The sequence below is a fragment of the Limulus polyphemus genome, unplaced genomic scaffold, assembly GCF_000517525.1.
Source record: "Limulus polyphemus unplaced genomic scaffold, Limulus_polyphemus-2.1.2 Scaffold295, whole genome shotgun sequence".
Taxonomy (NCBI): domain Eukaryota; kingdom Metazoa; phylum Arthropoda; class Merostomata; order Xiphosura; family Limulidae; genus Limulus; species Limulus polyphemus.
Genome location: NW_013665905.1, coordinates 469,932 through 496,093, shown reverse-complemented (window position 1 = coordinate 496,093; position 26,162 = coordinate 469,932). Strand labels below are relative to the sequence as shown.

The 26,162-nt window shown below is 30.8% G+C and overlaps 1 protein-coding gene across 1 annotated transcript in view; it reads left to right on the top strand.

The window, feature by feature from the left end:
* LOC106457136 (mitogen-activated protein kinase kinase kinase kinase 5-like) overlaps window positions 1-21,942 on the top strand; it is a 77,910-nt gene extending 55,968 nt beyond the window's left edge. The window contains exons 25-30 of the mRNA XM_022382955.1: window positions 6,777-6,939; window positions 9,703-9,800; window positions 10,120-10,286; window positions 11,327-11,419; window positions 14,087-14,213; window positions 17,037-21,942. Coding sequence (XP_022238663.1) covers window positions 6,777-6,939; window positions 9,703-9,800; window positions 10,120-10,286; window positions 11,327-11,419; window positions 14,087-14,213; window positions 17,037-17,124 — 736 coding nt within the window. The 3' untranslated portion in view covers window positions 17,125-21,942. The remainder of the gene's footprint in view (window positions 1-6,776; window positions 6,940-9,702; window positions 9,801-10,119; window positions 10,287-11,326; window positions 11,420-14,086; window positions 14,214-17,036) is intronic.
* Window positions 21,943-26,162: the final 4,220 nt, after the last annotated feature.

Here is a 26,162-nt window from a genome sequence, read left to right as displayed (position 1 = left end):
GTTTATCCTAGGTAGCTCTAAGTTACGTTAACATTATACATCTATTTATAATTAAATGTTAATGTTTTATTGCCCTTCTAATCGTGTCTAACTGCTATTCCTGCCATAAAAGTTGTAAATCACTTGGGGAATGTGCAGCTCACTTTACGCTATCGAATTACATTACCCACGAGCTGGTTATGTGCGTGCCTCATAAACCATTTTAATTATATTATTATTATTATTATTACTTATCTTACCTAATCTAGTCTTAAATAACTTAAAAAGATCCGTACTTTTAATTTTAGTTACTTGTATAATAATAAATAAAGAATAAATATGAAAAACAAGAAATAAAATACTTGCACAATCTTCTTTTTTCTTGCCCTCGATTGTGAGGACAGTTAAGCCTGATTTTTTTTAGTGATTATAGTAAAGCAGTAAACAATTTTTATTTAATTAAATAATACACCAAAGAATATAGACTAATAACACACAAAAAGTAGACAAATTCACTTACCTCTCAAAATTTTCCTGGCTTTCTAACAATGTGACAAAAGCCGTTACAAATTCTTCCAACCTAGTCGTTAACTTTTCCACGGGAATGAATCTTGTACTCTGAGTGAAATTAACAATATTCTGTTCAGAATACAACGTTATACAATTCGTCATTTGATAGATTAAAATCTTGACTTTCTATTGGTTATAGGTAATATATAATGAAACGTACGAGAGAACTATCAACGAATTGTGAAAGAGAGGATGTGACAAGTGGGTGTGGCAGGAGGTGTCTGATTTTCTATTGAATAGCTCTGTAATCAAAATTAAAGTTTAGAAAAATTATGGTCTGTTTCAACAATAACAGTTTTATAGAGTGTATTTTACATTTAATTTCGTACGTTTTCAAGGGGTGATGTATAAAATAGGGATGATGACATGCTAAGATAAAATGTGTCACGTGTGTTGCATTAGTGGAATTTCAGGATTTTTTTATACATTTCCTTGTAGAATTAAGAACTTAAAACTTGTATACTATTAAAATATGGATCATTAGCTAAGATTTTATGTTATTCTAATTGGTATAACATAAATAAAAAGTAGTTTAATAAAATTTTGAATGCAAGACACTAAAACCTTGTGTCATGCACAGTAAAGAGTACCCTTGCCGATAGGGCAAGTTAAATGAAAAGTAAAACATATAGTCCAAATGCTTAAGCTATTAATTTAAGCAAACTATACCTTCCTCAAAAATTAGAGTCTATTGTAATCCAAAGCTACTTTAAACCAGATAACAAACAGTGAACATTAAAGTGAAAACAAAATTAAAAGTTAAAACTTAAGAAAGCCCTCAAAATCTCTAAGATTACTTTAGATTTGAAAATAAAATTTAAAGGAGAAGAATAAAAATATTTTAATGTCTTCTAAAATCTAACTCTTCCAGGGCAAGCTTAGCCTTATGTACCAAAACATTAATTTTTAAACAGAGCCAAACTTTCATATGGCTACACCTTCAAAGAGTGGCCCCAGTTTATAATAAAATGCTAGCAAAGGATGTGACACCCCTTAGCTAATACCTGATTCCCCAACAAAAACAACTACTTCTACCATAATGTTACCAGTTATCTTTATCAATAGTGAATACACATGTTGTGCAAACCAGTAAAATGGAAGATGAGTAACTTACTTGAGCACCTTACTGTGTCCAAACAGAGAACTTCAGAAATGTAATAATTTTGAAAGATTTACATATTAACCAAGGGGGAGCTAATGCATGGTAAAGTCCTTTAACACAATTATAATAACAATATGTCTTGAATCCTAGACCTTTTGATTTGTAGTTCACTATATTAACTAATAGCCTGCACCATGTCCCTTAGTTTAAAAAATCTTAAATTGTTTTTGGGTTTTCTTTTACTGTGTTAAGTTTATCACAAGTTCTGTATTATGATGTATCAAATAATGTTCTCATCTGTCGTATTCATACAGATGTTATGATATGGTATTCTTAGGTTAACCTTAGAGATTTGTGTACTAACCACAATAAAAACATATTCCTTAGAAAATGTTGCAAGTTTCCTACCTGACTGATTTAAAAATAGGACAGGACCCAATTTGAGAACAAATGAGACAACAATGAGAACAAAAACCTCTTTACTGTGTTATGTATAGAAATGTCCAATGGACACAACAACACAGGCAACAAATGAAAGGCAAAGTTATATTACTTTTGAATAAACTTTAGTGGATAACAAGAAACAAAATTACACTTACTTTACGATACATTAGTGTACAAACCAAAAACTCTTAACTCGTCTACTTAACTATATTTGTGTCACTGGATGTTGAAAGTTTGCTGGGGTTTAATAGTGTCAGTCCTTGATTGAATGTTATAGTGATTCTTTTCCATGATCCTTTCCGTTTTCCCATTAATTCAATCTGTCATTGGTCCTTTTTGTCTTCTTCCATAGATTGTGAGATTCTTTATTACTGTCCAATAACAACTAGCCAGCCAAACAGTTATCATTTGTCACAAAAGTCTGTGGCATAGCAATATTATCCAAGTACGAATGGAGCTTTTCAGATGTCTCGTTATACATTGTACAGCATTACTATAGCTCATCAAAAGTACAAAGAAAAAATAAACCTGTCTACAATGCAACCTCACTATTTATAGGCATCCATAGAAATACCACCACATTCTAGAATTTATGATACACCTTGCATAATTGCTCATAACTGATTATTACTGGCCAATCCCCATGAATAAACAACACTCAGCATGGGTGGAGAAAAAGCTACTAGAATTTACATACATGTAACACTGAACATAAACAGATGACACACAGCTCAGCCAGACATTTTCCCAAGGCAACAGACAACACATCTCTGTGATATATACAGAGATCTTATCTGCATGAAAACTTTCCACAAAATCTGTTTGGCCTGAGATAACTAACAACCATATAGAAAACAACTGGGTCATTTCTCTCAAAGTGCATGCACTACTACTTCTCTGATGGTTAATTCACAAGTACAAAAGGGAGAATATATATATCCAAAGGGCATCATGACTTGCCACCTTTTCCATAAGAAAGTACACATAACACCAAAGGCGAAAGATCCAGAACAATATGTAACTAAAGTAAGAGCATTAACTCTCTTTTCCCAAAATGACATACCAAGAAAGCCTATGAGAGATAAAATCTGACAATTCACAGTGCACACAAAGTTTTCACCTATCACAATAATAGTAAGGAAAAGAAACACCTACTATTCTAGAAAACTACCCTCTGAGAACAACAGCTTCAAATATTAGCACTTATAATCATAAACTGTCATCATGAACAAACTTTTGGTAAATCTCAGAACTCGTTGATTGTCACACATCATGTCTTCACAAGGGTAATGTTGTTCTCACAACAGACAAATCTTTGACAGTTAGTTGAGTTGAGGACTAATATCTACTACAGAGGTTTAAATAATTACAAAACTGGGATCAATCTTGAACCAAATAAAAAGGTGATATTATTTATCCTCATGTTGTAAGCTCATTCTAATTTTTTATGCAACACAATTGTTCCAGCACTAACAAAAAAAATACAAGTTGCAGACAGAATATTAACTGAAGTCAAACAATTCTTTTTTTTAAACCTGGAAAAAGTTAAGTCTAAAGATAAAACACTATTCAAAAGTGACAAAATGAATAAAATTTAACTGAAGTCTCAGTTTCAATAAACTTAACTTACCATTAAATTCCTTTGTTCACTCTACAGGAATACTGTGTAGCCAGTATCTTGAGAAACCACAAATTACTGTTCAAATTACTATTCTTATGGTACACTGACATAGACAGATTGTAATCTGTTTTGTAAAATCATTAAAAAAAAGGCAAAAACTATAAGATATTAAATTTTCAAGGCAAATTATTTTCAGTAAGATGTTATTATCATCACTTAATCATATAACTCTAATTAGAAAACTGAGAAGTTTTTAATCTACAAATTACCTCAGTCTTCTCTGGTACTTCATCATAGTTCTCTTCTTGTTCCTCTTTTATGACACAAAAGTCATAGGTTGTGTGTGAAGATCTTTCTTCGTGGAAATCAGCTGCTACTGTTGCTAAAGATATAAATAATGTAACAATATGTGACTATGTAGTTTTGGTTACATATTTCCATTTAATTTATTAGCAAACTGTAGAAAGCTCAGATGCAAATGACTGGCACTATGTTTTGCAGGGATGGGTGATTAGTGGAAATTGATAACTGATTATTCATAAATGAGACTTGGATAATTGGAATAATAATTAAAAATAACAATAATTAGAAACACTTATTTTGATTAGCTGATTATTTTCATGAATCATAACACTAATCAGTTAAGCTAAACAATCTTGAATTGATAAAAACTAATAAGAAATCATAATTGATTTTCAATAACCACTAACTGCTCAGCTCTTACCCAAATGATGCTTTAATACATTGTCATAATTAAAGATTTTTTTAGCATTCTTGTATATCATTTTAAGTACATGAACTCAGATGAAGACTGTATTTATTAATTTGCATATTATTTTTAGTTTTGATCTTTATAATTGACTTCTGATCAGAAGATTCTGTTAATTAAATGAAAAGAATAAACATTATAAAGGTGACAAATTGCTGCAATGGTGAATTAAAATTCACATTGCATAAAGTTTTTTCAGGAATAGAAAGCTTTGACAAACAATCACAGCCACAGTTTTCATCTTGTTAACTCTTTCAGCACAGGCTCAGTCACTGGGACCACCCTCGTAACCATTTTGTGCTTGTTATAGTTTTCATGCTATAACTTTTAAATTAGTAAGTGAATGTTAACGAACGTTAGCAGAAAACAAAATTTGGAAGATTATCAGTAAACATTACAATTTTGATATTTTGCATATGAAAGCTTTTTTATTAAGTCTTAAGGTTTATAAAGCAATGTTTTTCTCATGTCTTTCTTTTTCTTTTCGCATGTTGCCTATCTATCATGCAAAGTAATATTCATTTTATGATTAAAAATACTTTTATGCCTCAGAAAATTTTGAAATTTCACCTGCAAAATCTTTATAATGTTGAGATAGTTATCAAATGTTTTCTAAGAAAAAAGTATATCTGTTATTGTCACTAACGAATATCTGTACGGGTTTGGTTGATTTGACCAATCTCGCAACCACCATAAAAAAATTAGGAAATAAATATAAATTATGCCTTTCATTCTAGAATGAACACATAACACGAAAACATAAATGTTTAGACTAAATAGCTTAAATCTCATAACATTATACATTGAAATATATTTATTATTTTTATTATATTGACCTTTCAGCCATGCCTGGCTAACAATACGGAAGTTACAATGACGTAGCTCACATGCACTCATGTTACTGTATCAAATAACATAAAGGTGACCATTTGTCTATACAAAGTAACCTGTCTTGGCTGTGTTTAAGTAGACTAGTATTTTGTAAAATAGTCAAATTTCTATTATTATACTTTATATATATGTATATAGATTATTGCTATTTTGAAATAAGTTCTTAAACTTATTTTTCTTAAAACATAGAACAGTAACTAAAGAAGTAAAGCAAACAATTATCTATTCTGGTTATGACCTTTGTACTCAGTTGCTGCTTGATGTAGGTTGCTAAGCCTTTAAAAATTTTGCACATGGAGGAGATGAAACAATACATTTTTTTAGGTTTTATATATATATCTATACATTTGAATAACTAAAAAATCATAAATTACTACATCAATACCATAGAATTCTACTATAATTTATCAAGCTTAGTAACTAAAACGTATTTTAGTCTAACAAAAATATGACATTTCGAGCAGACTAAAGACATACCGTACCTTGTTGAAATATTGGTTCAAATAAAAGAAATAGTGCCAAGTCTGTTAAAATGGCCGAGAAAGTCACTAGGGGACATTCTGAGTTTCTGATTGGTTATTCATGTCATATATAGAAATAAGTGTATATAAAGGAGCATTTCCAAAAATGGAAAGAGGTGAGTTGGGTGGCACTGTGTTTGATTTATTAAATGAGCAATATCTTAGCAAATTGAAAAGATAAGAGGCTCATATTTTATATTCTAGCTTGTCAATATTGGTAATTTGAGTTTCTAATTCGTTCGAAACTATAGACTTAGTATTTTGACTTCATAAATATCTAATTTGAACCAGTGCTGTATTCAACATACCACTTAACACACAAAAATCAATGTTTATCTCTGTTTTTTTAATAATTGCTTTTAAGTTAAGAAATTGAGTAACATATAGTACTAAATTTTGAATTATAATCTACAGTTTAATACCAAAGTTATTGACATAAATTCATGAAATAGTAGTTCAATAGAATTTTTAATGCGAGTCAACAAATGAGATGACATGGCTTTTCACCCGTGACCCATCCCGAAAGGGTTAAAAAAGAGTAGTTTAAGATCAACAGTTTCAGTTAAAAACTTGTATTGGTTATTTGGTCCTCACATTCTATTAGTTTGAAATTAGTTAGACCAGTTCTTTATTTTCAGATTTTATCAGTTATTCTGTTCTTTCCTTCTTTTTTATTGTGGCCCTCTGGTTGTTTTATAATAAGCCTAAGGACTAAACATTTGGTTTTGATTCCCGTGGTGAGCACAACACAGATAACCCATTGTGTAACTTTGCACTTATCAACAGATAAACAGTCTTTCTATTAAGTAATATTTTATTATAATTTTGATAATGTTGATTTATGTTTAAAAGGTAAAGTTCAAAGTATATTCCTCACAGAAAATTTGCTACCACTACCAAAGTCCCTGATACCAAAGGATGCTTAAGATGCTGTGTTGCCAGAAATCCTTACAATGGGTACAACTACCTCTGTGGAGCCTTGCCAAACGGAATTTTCCTGATGCAGTGGTACAACCCATTAAACAAATTCATGTTGTTAAAGGTGAATTTCAGTTTATATCTGTAAAAGTTATTATACAAGTAAGTTTTACTGAAGGTGAAGGAAGGGTGAGAAAAGTCATCTTAATTTCATGTTTCATATAACTAAATGTATATTATCCACCAAGACAGATGTTATATTAAATACTCATGACATAGGCACAAAGAAAATTTCTAAATGGTTAAACAGTTTTTCTGGTTTGCTTTTTCTAATGGTGTAGGGTTTAGTTATGTTTATGTTTAGATTAAAAACAATTGGGTTAATGATGGATATCTAGTATTCTTCTTCTTTCTTTTTTTATGGTTACTCTGTGTTTTAGTGACTAACTGAAACATGTTTATGTACATTTTAAATCAAAAAATATTTGAGTTGCGTAACCTCTGTTAACCCAGTGAGAATGGGTGAGGGTCAATGTGCACATGACATCATTAATTTGATGTTAGATTTATCAACTTTTCATTTTACCCTACAATGCTCATTTCATGTCAAGTCATGTTTGAGTAGAGAAAATACCAGATACAACATATAGAGATACTGAAGAAAATCAGATATGCATTTAGGAGGTTGTAAAGGTTATGCAAACTGTATGATGTAGAAAAGTATTTTTATTCTGAATCAGACTGACTGTCAATTCACAAACATATTTTAAGTAAAAATACATCAGATTTTAGTGTCCAGCAGACTTATACTGCTTACTGAAAGTTTTCCACTTTTTTGTGAAAATACACTTAGCAAATTATTGGTTGAAATAATGTGAAGTCAAGCACAATAAATCTTACTTTTTTTCATAGTTCATGAGAATTATTCAAACTTGACACCAGATGTTTACATAATGTTTAATTTTTTACCAATATCTATGCAGTTCACTATTCAGAGGCAGGGTTTATGCTTTCATTTGCCAAATCAAAAAGTGTGCATGTGTATCTGTGTATACATACATACTCGTATATATTAAATTTGGCAACACCATTCTTCAGTAAATTTGCTAAGTTACAACATTTATCAGCCATTGCTTATAATGAACCAGGCATAATGCTATTATGTCAATGGGTATGTTTTTATTTAATACTAATAGTGATGATATTTTATATGGAATTATGGTAAGATTTAATACTTCAGGTACTGATATTTGGACACAAGGAATGTACCTATTCCAGTTTAAAAAAATTATATAATCCTGTCTATTAAAGATGAAAATATCTAGAGGCATGGTAGTGACTCCATGGTGAATTGCCTGCCATAACTGTATACAGACTGTTGATCAAAGCTGGAGTATTGTCACAGCAGCTACAAACAATGGAATGCCACTACTCTTTTGTTTCTGAAAAGATCAGAACACTGTTACATCACTTTAAAACGGCAGCTTCATATCTGTTTTAGGTTAACCCTCTCTCTACTGGCACCTTTTTTTGCACACATCACGAAGGTTTAATTAGTTACATTCAAAATTTAATTAAACTACCTTTTTTCATGGTATATCAATAAATATAGCATAAAAATGTAGATGACAATCCATATTTTAATAGTATATAAGTCTTAAGTTCTTATTTTTATAAGGCAATATTAAAAGAAATCTAGAATTTAGTGTGAGAATTTTGACGTTTGCTCTCTAGGCATCCCCTCTTCTCTAATTTATTTACTACCCCTCCAAGAAGCATGAAATCTAATGTAAATTACTTATTATAATGATGTCATTGCTCAGGCAAATCATAATTTTCACACTCTTCAATTTAATTTGGTTACAGAGCCATTAAATAAACAACCAGACCCCTCTTGCCAAGCCCACCTGTCACATCCTCTCTTTCAGAAATTGCCAGTAGTTCTCACTGATATTCAATACTGTATTATTTATAACCAATAGAAAGCCAAGGTTTTCATCTAGAAGTATGACTGACCTTATAAGGATAGAGTTAAGAGAAATAAATTGTTAAAAAGTGGTAAAATTATTTGTACCTTTCCTATTTAAGAGGCAAAAAACATGTAAGTAAACAAAATAGGAATGGCTCAAAACAGAATTCTTAGTGGTAAATATTAATCTAAACTCTGGTTTGACAACTGTATTAAAATATATTGATAATTTTTATAAATAGTTTTTTTATAATTGTTATTGTAAATTGTTATTCATAGCCGAGAGGTTAAAACTCATGACTTTAGAGATTAGGGGCTCATGGGAAATTTGAAATGAGGGAATGACATAGTGGTCTAAGATGCTTCTTCTGTGTTTATAGCCTCCATTGACTTCTGGGATTCTAATCCCATTTTGAAGGGATTCATATTTTTAATTAGCTTAAAGATGATAATTATAAAAATTAATGATATCTGATTGAAACATTTTAAGTCATTAAAAAAATTCTAGTTGCAATAAAGAGGTCAGACATATAAAGATGGAAATGATATCAAAAATTAAGCTGATGCTACATAAAAGAATAAATACTTAAAAGATGTAGCGTAATAGTGAATAAGTTAAGTAAGAGAAAAATTGGGGAAACTTAGCTCCCATTTTATATTTGTTACTGCTTGTTCCAGTTACAATAAAAAAAAGGGGGGGCCGAGTATTCCCCAATATTTTCTTATTTAACTTACCCAATGTTACATCATACCTTTACAGGGTTTGCTCCTTTTATATAACTTTGGCTGTTTTTCGTACATGTAAAATATTTTGGTCAGATTTCAAAAATCAAAATTTTTGTTTCTTTGTTATAATTTCAGTTAATTCATTGTGCAAGTAATAAAGAAATATTAAAATGTATAATTTGTTTTGGATAGCATTTTGAGATTTTTATGCCCAGCAAGCCTGCAGTTTTTGAGATGATCATAACACCGGATTTAGAATATCCCATGGTTTGTGTGGGAGTGCGTAGAGGGTGAGTGACCTATTATATCCTTCTTAGTTAATAATAAAAATACAATAAGTGCTCCATTGACAATAGATATTTTAAGCCCACAAAATTTTTAAAGCACATATTCAAAAAGTTTTCAACTTAAGAAGTAGTGTCTACTGTAAAATGATGAGTTTTACGTATAGTGAGTAATTGAAACTTTGTTGTCAATACAAAGCATGTGAAGCTTGTAATATCAAGTCTTTAAAGCAGAAACAATGTTTGAAAAGCTATGATTAATCATTAATTCCTGTTTCGTAGAAGGAGAGAAAAACAAACCAAGATAATTTCTTGTTGTTTTTAGGCGTGACAAAGGACACTTGAAACTTGACATGATAGATCTTAACTCTGCAGGGAGCTGGGTTAATGATGACAGAGAAGGAACAGAAACTGTTGTCACATGGCACGAGTATCTGAACATTGTCAATGTGTCACACTTGGAGAGAGATACGATTTTAGTGTGTTACGACAGTAAGTATTGAATTTAAACTGTTTTAAGGAAAACCTATAAAAAGTTTAGTTTTTTGTCATTTATAAATATATTTATCTATGCCTTTGTATATATTTAGATACCAAGCTGTTCTATATTTATTTCTACATCTATTAAAAAGTTAAGAAAAGTGAAATTTGGCTACACTTCCTACAAAACATTGTATTTGATCAGTTGCTATTTAACCTGGTAGGAAGAATGTAAACAAATTTCATGACTATCATATTTTATTATTGTTTTAATCATGTAACTGATTGAATGATCTAGACAATTTTTCACTTATTGCATATTTATAAGGATTTTACATGTGTGTTAACAGTATTCAAGTGATTAAGATTAACCCTTAATTGGGCTTTCCTGCTACATTTTCATGAGGATTTATGAGCAACTAAAAATGTATTGTTAAATCAATAACATACTATAATAAGCTTAAATCTAACCATCATAAAAGAAAAAGTACAGTGATTTTAATTGAGTGATAATTAACCTTGTGTTTTTTCACAATACAAACAAATAAAACTTTAAAAATATTACTGAAAGGGCTATTAGATTTGCCACCTAGTAAGAGCAAACAAATCTTTAAGAATGATTTAAATTTTACACAACTGTTTTGTTTCTTGGTGTATTTTATCATTTAAGTTTGCTTTAGTAAGATTAGCTTAGGATCAGTGTTTTCACAAACGTTAGCAATTGCAAGAATACTGAAACATTATTCTCGAGTTAATTATACCAAGAAAAACTGCAAAAGTAAACAAGAAACACTTACAATTGATTATTTAGATGTTTTACATTTTATACAGTTCCTATCAGTTTGTTTCAATTTCTTCTGAATCATTTATAGAGAATTCTAAAATACGTTTTTTCGTGATCTCTGCGCTAATCCTAATTTAATTGCTGTTACTGAATAATTAATTAAACTTAAATTCAATATTAAGTTTGTTTCTTTATTTAAAGGTATTTTTGTTGTTTATGTAATATTAAACAAGCTTAACTTCTTACGTGTGGTTTTATGCTTGTATAGATCTTGTAAAGGTTGTAAATCTTCAAGGGAAATTAAAATCCAGTAGAGCACAACCTGCAGAGCTGCAGTTTGATTTCCAAATAGAATCTATAGGTAAGCCAGAACGTTTTATTTGGCTACGTTACGTATTCCAATTTCGAATGGTCTGAAATTGAGTTAAATGATACTTTAAATTTAGTAGTTAAATTGTACTTTGGATTTAGCAGTTAAGTAGAAGCTGGTATATAGTCAGCTTATGATATTTGCCAACAAAATTGATACACACAGTTTTCTTTTTTAACACAAACATGTTTTAATATACAAACAACAATACAATTTACAATAACAGTTATTACAAATAGTTATTACACACAATGATTTATATACAAAATTTTACAAACAAGCAATATAAAGTTTTCTTTCTAGTCTGTAACTTCCTTGATATCTTATTGAGGGTTCACGATGAGTGAGTTAATTTATGAGTTGATGTAGGTACAATCCGTTTAATGGGGAGTTAGCTAGCTTTGTCCTTCGTTATTCACCAGCCACACACGGCAAGTTTTCCATGATGAAGTTATATAATATTTTAATAAAAAACTAATGTCCGATGAGAATCCACTGAAGTTAAATGATTTGTAATGTTTGAACCTTGTAAATGTTTCTGGTCAAATATCTGAAGTTTTCTGATTGATAAGCCTTATAACAATCACAGTTATAGCTTCCTAAGTTTATAGCACGTTGACTATAGCAAACCAATAATAGATACTCTCTTTGGCGTGTCACATTGGTTATATTTATAGGTGTGTGGAGAGTTTCTGGAAAATTCAGATTACGTAACGATACAAAACTACATTAAGCATTTACATACATGCATATATTGTTGATTCTTACACTCGAGAACCTTCTACAGCTTTAGAGAATAGGTGGGAGTGTAAGTTATGTATGTTTATAAATATAAATTTAATCTAAACAAACATTGATATTAAAATAAATATATAATAATAAATTCATCACAGCTATTAGACAGTTTAAGTACCTTCATAAAAGTTTGTGTTTATTAGGTGATTTCTTTCATGCTTGAACCCCCCACAGTGGAGTAGCAGTAAGTCAGTGGGCTTATAATGCTAAATAATGGGTTTGGGTACCCATGGAGGGCAGAGCACAGAGTAAGTCAGTGGGCTTATAATGCTAAATATTGGGTTTGAGTACCCAAGAAGGGCAGAGCACAGATAGTCCCTTGTGTAGCTCTGTATGTTACAACAAATAAACAATCATGCTTGAGATTAAATTGACTGAAGTTCAGTGTCTTTAATTCTGCAGTGCCTGGAAGTACTCTGTAGCTAGTATTGAAAAAATATTCATTTAAAAAAAAAAAAACAAGTGTAGTACACCTTTAAAAATCTGTCAAAATATATATAACCATTATGATAATTTCACACGTCTAGCTTTTTTTCTTTTTCAAAAACGTAATTATAAATTTTTTTGTCATTCAGGTGTGAGGGATACCACTTTAATCATTAAACTCAAAGAATGTAATTGTTTCCGTTGTATTCAAGAGGGTTAGTTGAAGAGCCAACAAAATTTGTAAACTACTTATATGTTTAATGGAATAATAGCATGACAGTAAATTTTTAATTTCAACTAAGTTAACCTTCTCACTTCAGGGAGCAGGTTACAACCTTCTAGAGTTACATTCAAAATTTAATTAAACTGCTTTATTATCATTGTATGTGAATAAATTTGGCATCAAAACATAATTTCTGTGTGCTTAATTTCTCCTAGCATGATAATTGTGACATTTGTTCTGTAGGTCTTCCCTCTTCTCTTAATTTATTTACTACCTCTCTGAGAAGTACAGAATTTAATGTAAATTACTCATTATGATATAGATATTACTAGGGCAAAGTATAATTTTTATAGCCTTTGATCTTATTTGTTTATAAACTAGAAAATCAGACCCACTTGCCCACCCATTACATTCTCTTTTTCTCAAATTACCAGTAGATCTCTGATGTTTTATACCATATTATTTATAACCAACAGAAAGCCAAAGTTTTAATGAAACAGTTATATAGTCACTTTTGTCCCACCCTGTATTTCTTTTCCTGGTCTAAATACAATTTTATACAGACAAGTATTATAAAGACGTAGTATGGTAAGTGATGTATTTAACACTTATTTATTAGGCCCGGCATGGCCAGGTGGTTAGGGTGCTCGGCTCGCAATCTGTGGGTCGCAGGTTCGAATCCCCATCACACCAAACACGCTCACCCTTTCAGCCGTGGGGGTGTTATAATGGGGCGGTCAACCCCACTATTCGTTGGTAAAAATGTATGCCCAAGAGTAGGCGGTGGGTGGTGATGACTAGCTGCCTTCCCTCTAGCCTTACACTGCTAAATTAGAGATGGCTAGTGCAGATAGCCCTCGTGTAGCTTTGCGCAAAATCCATAACAAACAAACTTATTTATTATTCACTGTGATCCAAGTGTTTGTTTAGTATGTCTGGATGTCTTGGCCACTTATTATTATTCACTGTGATCTTAGGGTTTGTGTAGTATGTCTGAATGTATTGGCCACTTATTATTATTGGCTGTGATCTCAGTGTTTCTGTAGTATGTCTGGATGTATTGGCCATTTTTTATTATTTACTGTGATCCCAGTGTTTGTTTAGGATATATGGATATATTGGCTTCTTATTATTATTCACAATGATCCCCATGATTTTTTAGTATGTCTGGATGTGTTGGACACGCATTATTCACTGTAATACTTTTTTTTTAGTATGTCTGACTGACTGCGTATTAGCATTTCATAAACATGGAATGCAGGGTAGAAGTTTCAAAAACAATGAAATAGTTCAAGAAATTCATGACTACACAAGGACATTCCGCTTGTTAGGCTCAGACAGGTGAGAAATTTATGACTTTTTTAGAATGACTAGTTTTAATGTTAGTTAGATGCATCTGGTAATACTCTCGTGCATGTATTATTTGAAAATTCTTATCAAGAGAATGTGTGTTTAAACCAAATTTCTCCACTATGTAATAACAGTATAAAGTTAGTTAATTTAGAAGAATAATATATAAAGAAGTTAATTTAGTTTTTAATTTATCACAGATGGCAACATTTAATATTATATATTTTATTATTATTATAGATAACTTTGTCACAGGTATCACATTCTTATGCTGTATGGATTTTCAGCAGTTTAAAAATGAATGGTAAACCTTAAGTACTTAGTTTTCATGAGTAGAAAAGCTTGTGTCTTACAAAGATGTATACCACCCAAGCGTATAACTATAGTTTCTGATTTCATATGTTTACAGCCGACCTTTGTTAGTGCTAAAACTTTCATCTATTCTTCTTAACAACAGACTAATCATAATTCGTGTGCATGTTTCGTTGCCAAGGAAGCTTTCAGGCAGTGACTGTTTGTGTAGTTAAACACCTAAAAACCCTTAAGAATAGAAGCTATTACAGATGTAGACAATTTAAGGTTCCAGGTTTGGTTATTGTGTTAATTTCTGTTTTTAGTTGAAGGGGCAGGTGACATCTATAGAGGGTATATTGTATTAGACATGATAAAAACATCTTACAGTTTCTTTTTTTTTAAAAATGTTCCTAAAGCTAAGCAGCCATTGTTTTAAAAGTGATAAAGATAAAAAATTTTGTTATTAGTAATCCAGAAAGATTTATTATGATTTACCTTTGGAAAAATAAATCTGATTTTAGTGTGAAACACTGCAGACCATGATGGTGTTTTTACTAATTGAAAGTAAAGGTCTGATAAGTGAATGTTGCTTATATGTTTCTCTAATGATTTGGTAAATTTATACCTATTGTAACTGACATTTACGAAGTATTTTTTTGCTCAAAAATGATAATTGTTGATAGTAGTAAGTAGAATCCTGTAATTGTCAAACTTCATTACAAAATCAGCTAGCACATTTCACTACTTTATAGCTTTGTGGATAATCAAAAATATGAAATTATATACAGTCTTTGGTCTGTAGTATAAAGGCTTGTAATATTTGTGGGACAATCGGATACGAAGAACTTGCTCGACACAAATCACAGTTACAACATATCTTGATTATATTTAACCAGAACTCTAATTACAATGATTAAACTTGGCTAAAAATGTGATTTAAAAAATTATAAAACACTTTCCATCATTTAACAAGCTACTTTGCCATCATCGGGTATAGTAATTTTTACTTTTTAGGTGTTTTAACATGTCAGACTTGTACAAGTCTTTCTACACACTGTACAAATACTTCTTTTGGTCTTTAAAACAAGTTTAACTAGTGGCCTGTCACATACTGCTTAGAATGCTAAATTTGGCTCCAGGAAATCTCCCTGTAATTGTGGATTGTGACGTGTACCCTTTGGACAGACAGTTCATATAGTCAACTTTGTGCTAAGAGGAAATACCTATAGAAATGATTCAAAGGCTAAATGAAGGAATATATAAAGGGTTGAATATGTTATATTAAAACAAATATCAAAATCAGTAACATCATGACAACCACAGCCAGTATAAAGTCATGGTGGAACATTAAGTATCAGAACTACATTTTGAAATTTGACATTCATAGGTAGTTTGATGTCACCAAAAATTTAATCAATTTTAGGAAGGATGCATAACAGCTCTTTCCAGCATAAAATATTCATACATTCAGGTCATAAAGATGTGTTCAGATTGGAGATTTAAAATTTCCAAGATGTGGAATACCCCCGTGTATAAAGGTATTGAAAAAGGAATATGGATCAATTCTGGGAACCAGGAACATCCAGAAAGAGACCTTTAACAAGTCATACCCCAGCTACAATAAACAAAGTGGTGCATTTTATAACAAATGATAATCTACAAACACAAAGGTTAGTGGCAAAAGCCATCGATATGCCCCAGGCAACAGTATGCAGCATAATCAAGAAGGATCTCCATTTGGAAATGAGGCCAAGGTATGGGTTTACAAGGATAAGGCTTCCAGTCATATATCCCATTCATCAGTCATATACCACAAGCAGTTAGTAAACCAATGGGTATTCGTGCTATTCCATACAAAGATATACCAGTTATGTCTCTGGATGCAGTACCTAGAGATTTCTGTGCCACCAGACTGTTGAAACAAGCACTTTGAAATTGCCTTCCTTATGCAATAGATGTCTTATGAAAAGTATACGGCTTAAGATAGAGCCTTTTTTTAGTAGAAACTATACTGCAGTGCTATTGAAAAGCTGCTTGGACATCAAACAGAGCCTGACCTGATGTGGTAACATGAACTGTAACAACATAGTGTGGCTCCGAAGCTATTTTTTTATATATTGTACTCACCCCTCTGTAATAAATAATAAGTTTACGTAAGTTTGTGTTTTGTTGTATGAATTCAAATTAGATTTTTATAAGCATTTGAGATTTTTCAATGTTTTCAGTTGAAGTATCTCTTCAAATTTGTATTTTTTGCTGTTCTTTCAGAATGTTAAACCCTGTTTTTTTTTTAAATTGTGAGTTGGTAAAAAAGTAAAGTAGTTTAATTTTTTGTGTTGCTGATACACTTGTAAAATAATTTAAAGTATCCTTGAGATGTTATTGTTACTGATATGTTTTTATATGCAGAGTTATTAGTATAGCCTCTTTGAACACTTACCAAGTTGATACTTTTGAAGTTAATAGTATTCCTGATGATGAAACATGCATATTGAGAGAAAATTGACAATTGCTTTACAGGATTGTTGTGTTAGAAAGCAGACCAACAGATGAGCCCAACAGCCCTTCAAACCTGTATATACTGGCTGGGCATGAGAATAGCTACTAGCATCGTTTTATGCTTTTAAAGCTGCAGATTGTGGTTACCACCTTCTACCATTTTGTTATGTTATTCTACAAAAAATGCCAGTTTCCTCTTCAAATTAGAACTGGCAAGAAATTCGTAAATGTGCCCTGAAGATGAACAGTTTGCTCAAGGAATGATTAAAGTTTGTTTAGCCACAAGTACAGATGGGAGTCACTTAATATAGGCTGTGTGAAAGTGGAGAACAATTGGTTCAAGTTCTGAGTCTTTGAATTTTTTTTAAATGCACAAAGATATGTATAGATGGTTAACTGATAAGTGGCTTAATATTTAACATTGCAGAGTGCAAAGCCTGTGCTTTGAGTTGACTGCACAATAACTAAATAGCATAAGGCCAAAGACTACTTTCATTTGTTGTACAGTGTAAAGTGGAGTTTTTCACCTTAACCTGATTATTTATACATCTTGATTGTGTATGTAGAGGTCTTGAATGTTTTTATCTCTATGTTATTATCAAATGTTGTGTAAATATCTAGTAGAGAATTATATTGGTGGATATTATCAACTGTATGTAGTTTAAAAATCACTTCCTGTTACTATATTCAGTTTTCTGAACATGATGAGCATAAAATATATGATTGTCTATTTGTTGTATATAAGCAGAACTGTTAAGTTACTTTTTTGACACATTTGTGTGTACCATTTAAATACATGATCTATGCAGAGAGTAGAAAGTTTAATCTTTATTTCTTGTGAGTGTTTTTGTGCAATGTTTTTGCCTCTTTCCATATAAATTGCTGACTTTTGAAATTATTAAAGAAAGAAAAAATATATATATATTTATTGAACTTGGTTTAGAATAGTGTATATATATATAAAAAACATAACATTTAAGTTTCTACAAGTAGATATTAAAGGTTAAACCAGACAAAAAAGTAACTGCAAAGTTTCTTGCTACTCAGGTTTTACATCGAATTATGTATGATTAAAAGCTTTAATAGTAAGAATGTAAAGAGACCTTGTTGACATCAGTATGTTATTTATACTTAGAAAAATTTCATGTACTGAAGAATTTAAGCTTGTAGGAATACTAATTAATTTTTCACAAATTTTGACAAAATCTTTTAATAAAAAAATTAGGAAGAAAACAGATTGTGGTCTGTGTGCCAAAAGTCAAGATTTTTGTGTCTTTATGTTAAGGCAGTTTTCAGGTTTTGATTCAGCTTTATTTCAAGTCTTTTAACCTCATGATTAGAGCAATAGATTTAAAAAGAAATGAGTATTAGGTATATTTTGATAAATTGTTTTTTATTTGACAATCTGATGTTTTTTTTATGATCTATCTACTCTGTTTCTTCGTAATATGTAAGTTAATTGATATTGATAAATTTCTATTTCCTAGACATTTCTCTGTCAAAATTAGATCCTGTTCTTTTATGACTATAACTCAGTGCTCCTTCGAGTGGCTTTGAATGAAGTGTCAGGAATTGTTCTGTTTTTGCTACTCCATGTATATAGACTTTAATTGAAGAGCAACATAACCCTAACCTAATCAAATTGAATATTCTGTGGCTCATCCAAGTACTTCTTGACATAGGTTATTTATAAAATTCAGAGAATAAAGAACTGTATCTGTTTCATAGTACACTGCAGAATTAATTTATAAAACTTAAGAGATGAATTTCTATCTTGTATGCACAACAGCAAGTAAAAATTGTGTACTGAAAGCTCACATTATTTTATCAGCTTTTGATGTGCATGTACTGTGCTCTCCAGTAATATTTTAAGCTTCCTTACATAAACAATATTATTTTTCCCGTACTATATAGTCTTAACAACTCTTGCCAAGTGAAACACATCCATATTTGTGGGTTTTCTATTCTGTCATAAATGGTATGATTGAAATAAGTAAAAGTGCAAGTACTTCTTGCAGTACTTTTTTGTAACCCTAAAGGAATCACGAAACTTTGTAGCTAATATTTAGATGAAATTCTAATTTGTCTTGTGCTATGATATCAGAAAAATATGAAAATGTCATACAGTAATAATACTTTTGAAGTGCCCTTCATGATTGATACCATCTAAGAAATTTCAAGTTCTGTTGAAAGTACTACAATAATTACGAAGATTTTCAAACAGAAATGTACCTCATTGAGTATGTATTTGTAGTTTTTTTAGTTTTCAGAACACAGAAATATTTGATTTACACAGAGATCTATTGATAATTTCAAATGTGAAGAATTTTTAATTTGACACGTGTGAAAAATGTAATACAGTCGTCATAACATATGATCTCAATACTGTCATACTGTAAAATATTATGAGTGAATATCTTCTTCGGGCCTTTGATCTCCATACGTTAGAGGTCAAATACCTTTAACTAATCACATCTCCAGTCATATGATCTCTGTGACATGTTATTGTGAAAAAAAATTACTATTCTAACATGCATATATTTATATATAGTGTGTATGTATGATCTCTCTCTACTGTATGTTGACAAAAAAAGCCATTTTTCAAGTAATACACATTCAGATCTCTATTTTATGTGCCTTTTTTTTCTTTTTCTTTTAAAATCATTCTTTGTGTAATTCCATCAAGATCTCTAATATCTGCAGCTTTTTACTGAAGAAAACCCATTAACGTTATATTTCATATCCAGTTCTTTTAACTAGATAAGAGTGATGAGAATAAGGAAGACAAGAGCTAAAGTATGGAAAGGTATATATATATAGTTTCATGATCTTTGAGCAAACTCTAAGAGTACTTGGATGTGCTGCTACAAGTAGTGAAGAGCTTAAACAAGTTATGGTGTGGGCAGAAAGAACAATGCTTGATTCTGGCTGTAGTGTATATATATTGATGGTCTTTGAGAAGTTTGCATTCTAATTTTGTTTTAAACATATAAACAAGTGTTATTTATGTTTGTTAAAGTGTTAACTACTATAGCGAATAGCAATATTATTGTCATTAGAGGGCGTTGAGAGGAACTTTTTACTCTTTATGATAAAAGCAAATAAATGAAAGGTAATGACCATTTCAAACTCCTAAACCATTTTTGATGGGAGTGGGGGGTGTAAAGTAAACTTAAAAGCTGAAGAAGTTAAAGCTGTAATTTACCTCTAGATATAAATACCCACTTTTATGTTTATTTTGTCATGAGTATTACTTCTTTTGTGGTTTATAAAGATTGTATATGTCTACATTAATTTTACAAAAAATTGTTTGTATGTTTAGAAAAAGACCATTAAGTTGTGTTACCAATTGAATAACTTTTTTTAAAAATAATGCTAAAGTGCTATTTAAGGTCATGACATAATCAACTTAATTATTAACTGTGATTAAGGCTTCCCGTTATTGTTATTTGTTTGATTTAATATTTATACATCATATTTGAATGGTTTATATAATATATTTGGACTTAATGAATTGTTATTGTCACATTTAAAGCTAAATGGGATAGTCATATCAGCAATGTCCTGTCTAGCATTTTTAATGACATTTACATAGCTCTTGGTAATATTAATACACTAGTTTATAATAAAAAAAAAATTATATGTATACGTGTGTGCGTGCGTGCGTGTATGTGTGTGTGCAAGAGGTACAATTATAATGTTAGTGAATGTAGACTTTAGAAAGCTAATTAACTTTTTTTAACAATAAAAATATTTTAAAGCTGTTATTGATTTTTTTTTTTCAAGTCACTTAATTCAGGTTAATTATTTTGCTATTTAGCAGTGAAATGGGTTGTATGATGCTGATAATTTTTCATTACTCTAACCCTATCTTTGTATATCAGTCTTAATTTTTTTATGTAGCACTGATAAGTACTTAATTATATACTTCACAGATGTTTTTCCACCAGAGTTATTAGATAGATATTAGTATGTTAATCAAAAGGGATTATCCCAAATATATAACAAAAACAGTTAAGTAAAGAATGCTCAATATTTAACTAAGAAAGATTTTTTAAAAATGTATACTTCTGCACACCAAGCAGTGATATACACATTAGAAATGTGATAACAGAAGTCACCATCTTAAATGTCAATTTTAACAACTTGAATAGGAGTTAGAAAAAGAAAATTCTCTTTAAGATCACTCGCGTGTCATTATATCTACAAAAAAAAAGTCTTAATTTGAATGTCACTTTACAACAAAGTAACCATTATATACTGTTATGCAAGCAAACAAGTTTGAATAACATTGTAGTCACTGTGAGACGTTAAGAAACAACATGGACATTAATGTTTATCTTTTTATATATATATGTTTTGTAGCAGTCAAAAGACAAAAAATAGCTGCTATGGTTACAGAAGTGTGCATGATGTAAAAGCAAAGCAAATGTTACTTTAAGCAAGATTTGTTTTGGGACTAAATATTTTTTACTTAAGTTGCTCAAAACTATATTGTATCTCAGTCGATATTCAAGAGTTTGACTTATATAAGTATCTTCTTGTCTGTCAAACTTGATTGTCGGGTAAACTTAGAGCAGTTTTGTTAGATTTTATACTTTTTATAGCTGCATAACTCATGTTTTATTTTAAAACTACAGAACAGACTTTGTTACTAGTCAGTGCTATTTCACTTTTAAAATGTAGTAACTTATTTATCATGATCACTTTTTTTACACATTTAATTTTATAGTAAAGGGTTGCACACAAATGTGATGTTTATTTATGTGATGTCACAGCATATATGAATGTTCTGATCATGCTTTTAAAGTCAAGCATTTTGGCTCAGATCTTTCTGATTTAATTTGAACTCTAAATTTAAAAAATGGTTAAATGCTTTGTCTTATTTGATGTATTTACTATGATTAAAATTGTCTTCGAACCACATTGTAATGTTTTGGTGTGTTTAAAGGCCTTTTATGACCATGAATGGCTGATAGTTTCCAGGTTAACCTATCATTGAAATTCGTTCTGTTTACTGTAAAAAAATTATTAGAGATATAATCAAAAAATATGATATGACTCAAAGAACAGTGTAGCATAAATCAAGACAAAGTCAATAGTTTAGAGTTCCAGTACAGTGTTTAAAGCATCTTGGGGATATCAAAGGAGGGGGAATTAAAGGTGTCGCCCAGTAGGGGTATCCTTTGAGACTGGGAGGTCATGTGACCTATGACATCATGGTTCCCTAGAATGCCACCAAAGAGCAAATTAATAATTGGATGTGGACATGCCCCACTTTTGATGATGTCGTAATGAAGTCTGACTTCAATTACAAATTTCTTAGATATGATATTAGTTCTACATAATTGTCATGGTAAACTTTATAGTTTCACATCAGGATCTATTTGTTCAATACTAAACAAGTATTTGAATACATACAGTTAATATTTTATGTTTCATTGACCATGTGTATGGTGTAATTCACAGTTTACATATGTCTATGACTACTCATACACTTATTTATCAAAAAATCTATGAAGTCCAAAAAAAAGGGGGATGTTTTTTTTTCATATGAACAAAACATTAAAATGTAAGATATATATATATGAATCAAATTAACTAATACGCTACAGTTTTACTTCATGGTTTATGCTAAATTAACTAACAATCTAAGTCCTTAAGAAAGGATTTTTTTGATTTGCATAAAATTTTTAAACTAAATATGTACTTGTTACCTTTGACTTACAGTTTATTTATATGACTAGTCACACACAAGTTTATCTTACAGGTACACAGATCTGAAAAGATATCCCATCTATTACACTAGCTAAATACAATATGGTATCTCAAAGGAAAATGGATTTTTATAAGCAGTATGACCATTTGTATTTAATTTATCATAACCTTTATAGCCCTCAAAAAATATGTTTTTGTGCATCTGAGTTTAGTACAAGATATTAAACTCTATAACAATAATTTGCACCAACTGAATAGTGAAATATTCAACACTGATATTATGCTTTGTTAATGGTTTTCTAAACAATTGTCCTATCATAAAACAAATCCAATCACATATGTAGCACATCCAAAAATAGATTTTTTTTTTATAATATAAACTAATGCCAGATTTGGGTTCAGCAACCCTGAAATCCTACTCCCAGTTCCCATCATGTGCATTTGATATCCCCCTTCTCTGGCAAAGGGGTCGATTTAGATAAGGACATCCTGGGTCTGCCTGTAAAATTTTTGTCCTGCTAACTCCAAAACTGTGGGAGGAGTTCATGGACAAATAAATAAATTCACATACAACCTGCATTAATATTGGATGATGCTAGCTCTGACTTGCTTATAGCAGTTGGGAATGATTAATATATCCAGGAATAATGACACCACAAAATGCAGAGTCTGATTTACACTTGATGCCTTTTCGATAATAAACGTGTGTATACATAAAATTATTATTTCATTTATTTACTATTTCAGTAGCATACTTCAGGATCTATTTTCATTATTACCCATATACTAGTTTAAGTTACACTTAGATGATCGTTTTCCATGTTAATTTAAGACATTGAAACTCTAGATATTAAAAACGTCAACGAAAGTTTTATGTCCAAAAAAAAAGTGGACAATACAAGTGTGTATTAAATTCGTCATTATTTAACAAAAACAAAATGTTTAAGTAAAATTAATATTTTTGTATCGTGGAGTTTTGTTGCAGTTTTGCTATTTGTAATAGCATATTTAATGATTTACTCACATTATTATCTATATATTCGTTTAATTTGCGAGAATACATAGTCCCGAAAAGCACTTTTAAACGTAAAGTTATAAATAAATTTAATTCAAGTCACCTCTATTTTTTCTATATTGTTACGTCTGTGTGTTCGTTTATTAATTTTCCGTAGAAATTCTTTCCATGAAACTTCAGCGATACAAGTCCTTTCTTAAATAAAACTAGTTTATTCTTTCTCAACTCAACTTTGCAGTACACTTAATTTCCACAGTCACTTTAACTTGAACACACGCTATAATTCACAACGATTCACGCTCATTACATATGGTCACTACCGCGATTGACTCAATTGTCCGTCTCTGTCTGTCTGCAATTAATTCATTTCGCTTTATCTTGCGCACTTGTATACAAGAATAGAGGGCGCGTAGAAAAGACCAGAGTTGCCACGAACAGACATGAACCTTCTAGAATATTATGACGTGTTACTAGCGTCACGTGACTTCCGCTGTCGTAACAATATTATTGTGTAAAAGTCGATGTTTTAATCCTTTCATAGGTGCTCATCCCAGTTAAACATCATAAATGCATGCGAGTAAAATCACAGACTGGTATCACACACATTGAAACATTTATTGACATAAGAAAACTTCAAGTTTTAGGTAGGGGATTATGCTTTTAGAAACAATTGTTTAAAATTATAGCTAGTCATTTATAGTAAACCTAAAAGATGGGGAAAATGAAAACCCATCATTTTCTTTCATAACAAAAGTTTGATAATTAACTTGGTACACTTTTTAGCATTGTTTGGCACAAAGGTCAACGATGATGCTATTGATAAATGGTAAATACTAACCGAAGACCTAAAACCACCATCTGCGCAATACACCCATATGATAATCAAGTCAGTTACGTAGAAATTTATAAATTCACCTTGCAATAGAACGAAATATGTCTGTAATGCTCATTGTATTTTGTGTGTTAAGACTCGTCATTCTGTTCCCGTGCTTACCACAGTTTTTGAGAACATGTATTTAGTCCATTTCATACTACAAACGTCCATAAAAATATAGTTTGTGTTAATCTTAGTTTATCATTCACTGTTTAAAATTAAGTTAATAATAAGGACACCCAATATTTTAGTGATAACTACACACTACTCGTCGCCAAATGAGTAAACAAAAAGTGAAGGTCACGTACACTTTGTTCATCCGAGCAATTCCACTGAATGCATACAATTTCCTTTGTCCTAGGTTATGATATAGACAAAGTTTGTTTGGTTTTTGAAACTGGTGGATTTAAAGTGTGATATGTTCTTTGTTGTTTTTTCCAAAATGAAGAATCATTTGATGGACATCTTCAAATTAACTACTTTGGAGATCCACCGTGGGTTTTTATAGAATTTTATTTTATTTGTTCAATCACATGATCGAACATCTTGTCCTTTTCTTTTCCAAGTATTATTGCATTAAACTATCGGAGTTCCACAGAAACGTCATCATGATATCCAGGTAAGGATTCATCCCAAAGATGGGGAACATGATGGCTACTTGTGAAGAAAATGGTTCAGTTTAATCGTTCAATTATAATAAATGCTTCAAAAACGTGGTATGCAGGCATACCATGCATTTTCTACCTGCTTACCTAAATGTAGACTTTTTCACAGTTTTTCATTTATTGTTATCCAATGCAGGTTTTGCATAACACGTTGTTCAAGAAAGTCATTAAGTTGTTCTCGTTCTTCTGTCTTTATTCCTTTGTCATCCTATGGAGATTACACCTGTTCTGCCCATTGGTGGTTAGCTGTAATGTGAAACATTGTGCAAGAATTTCAACACCTACTTTCCTCCAATGGTAAGCCATATGATATCTCAAGGTTAAAACCTCCCTTGTGTTTAAATTGAATGACCATTATGCGGGTAGCACTAAGTGCTATCAGTAAAACCGACATTTCCCAGCAAGTAAGAAACGTTAGATTTAAACATTGGTATATTGGATTTTGAATGAGTTGGTTAGTAGAAATACATCGCGAAGGGGGAAACGCCAGTTTAATTAATTCATAAACAAGTGAAAGGCGACTTTCCAGCATCCAGAAACAACTACACAAAATGTGTTTTGGTGTCTTTGATATAAATATTGTTTTCATCGTGTGTGACATCGTGCTTAAACCATTTATATCTTTGCTCAAGCTCCGTTAGTTTTAGCTAAATTCAGTATTACTTCGTGATATATCCTTCCGTTATATAGTGGATTTACCTTATTTGCTCTTTTGGGAAATCACTTTGACGTGAAAATGCTAAAAACATTAAGATGACTAAAGAAGCTTGTAAGGTTATTTCAAGTGTTTTTCCGATGTAGTATTTTAAGATTCGTTAACCATTTGTTAGATTCTTGGAAGTGGAGGTTTTCTTGAGTTGCAATATGCCCGAAGG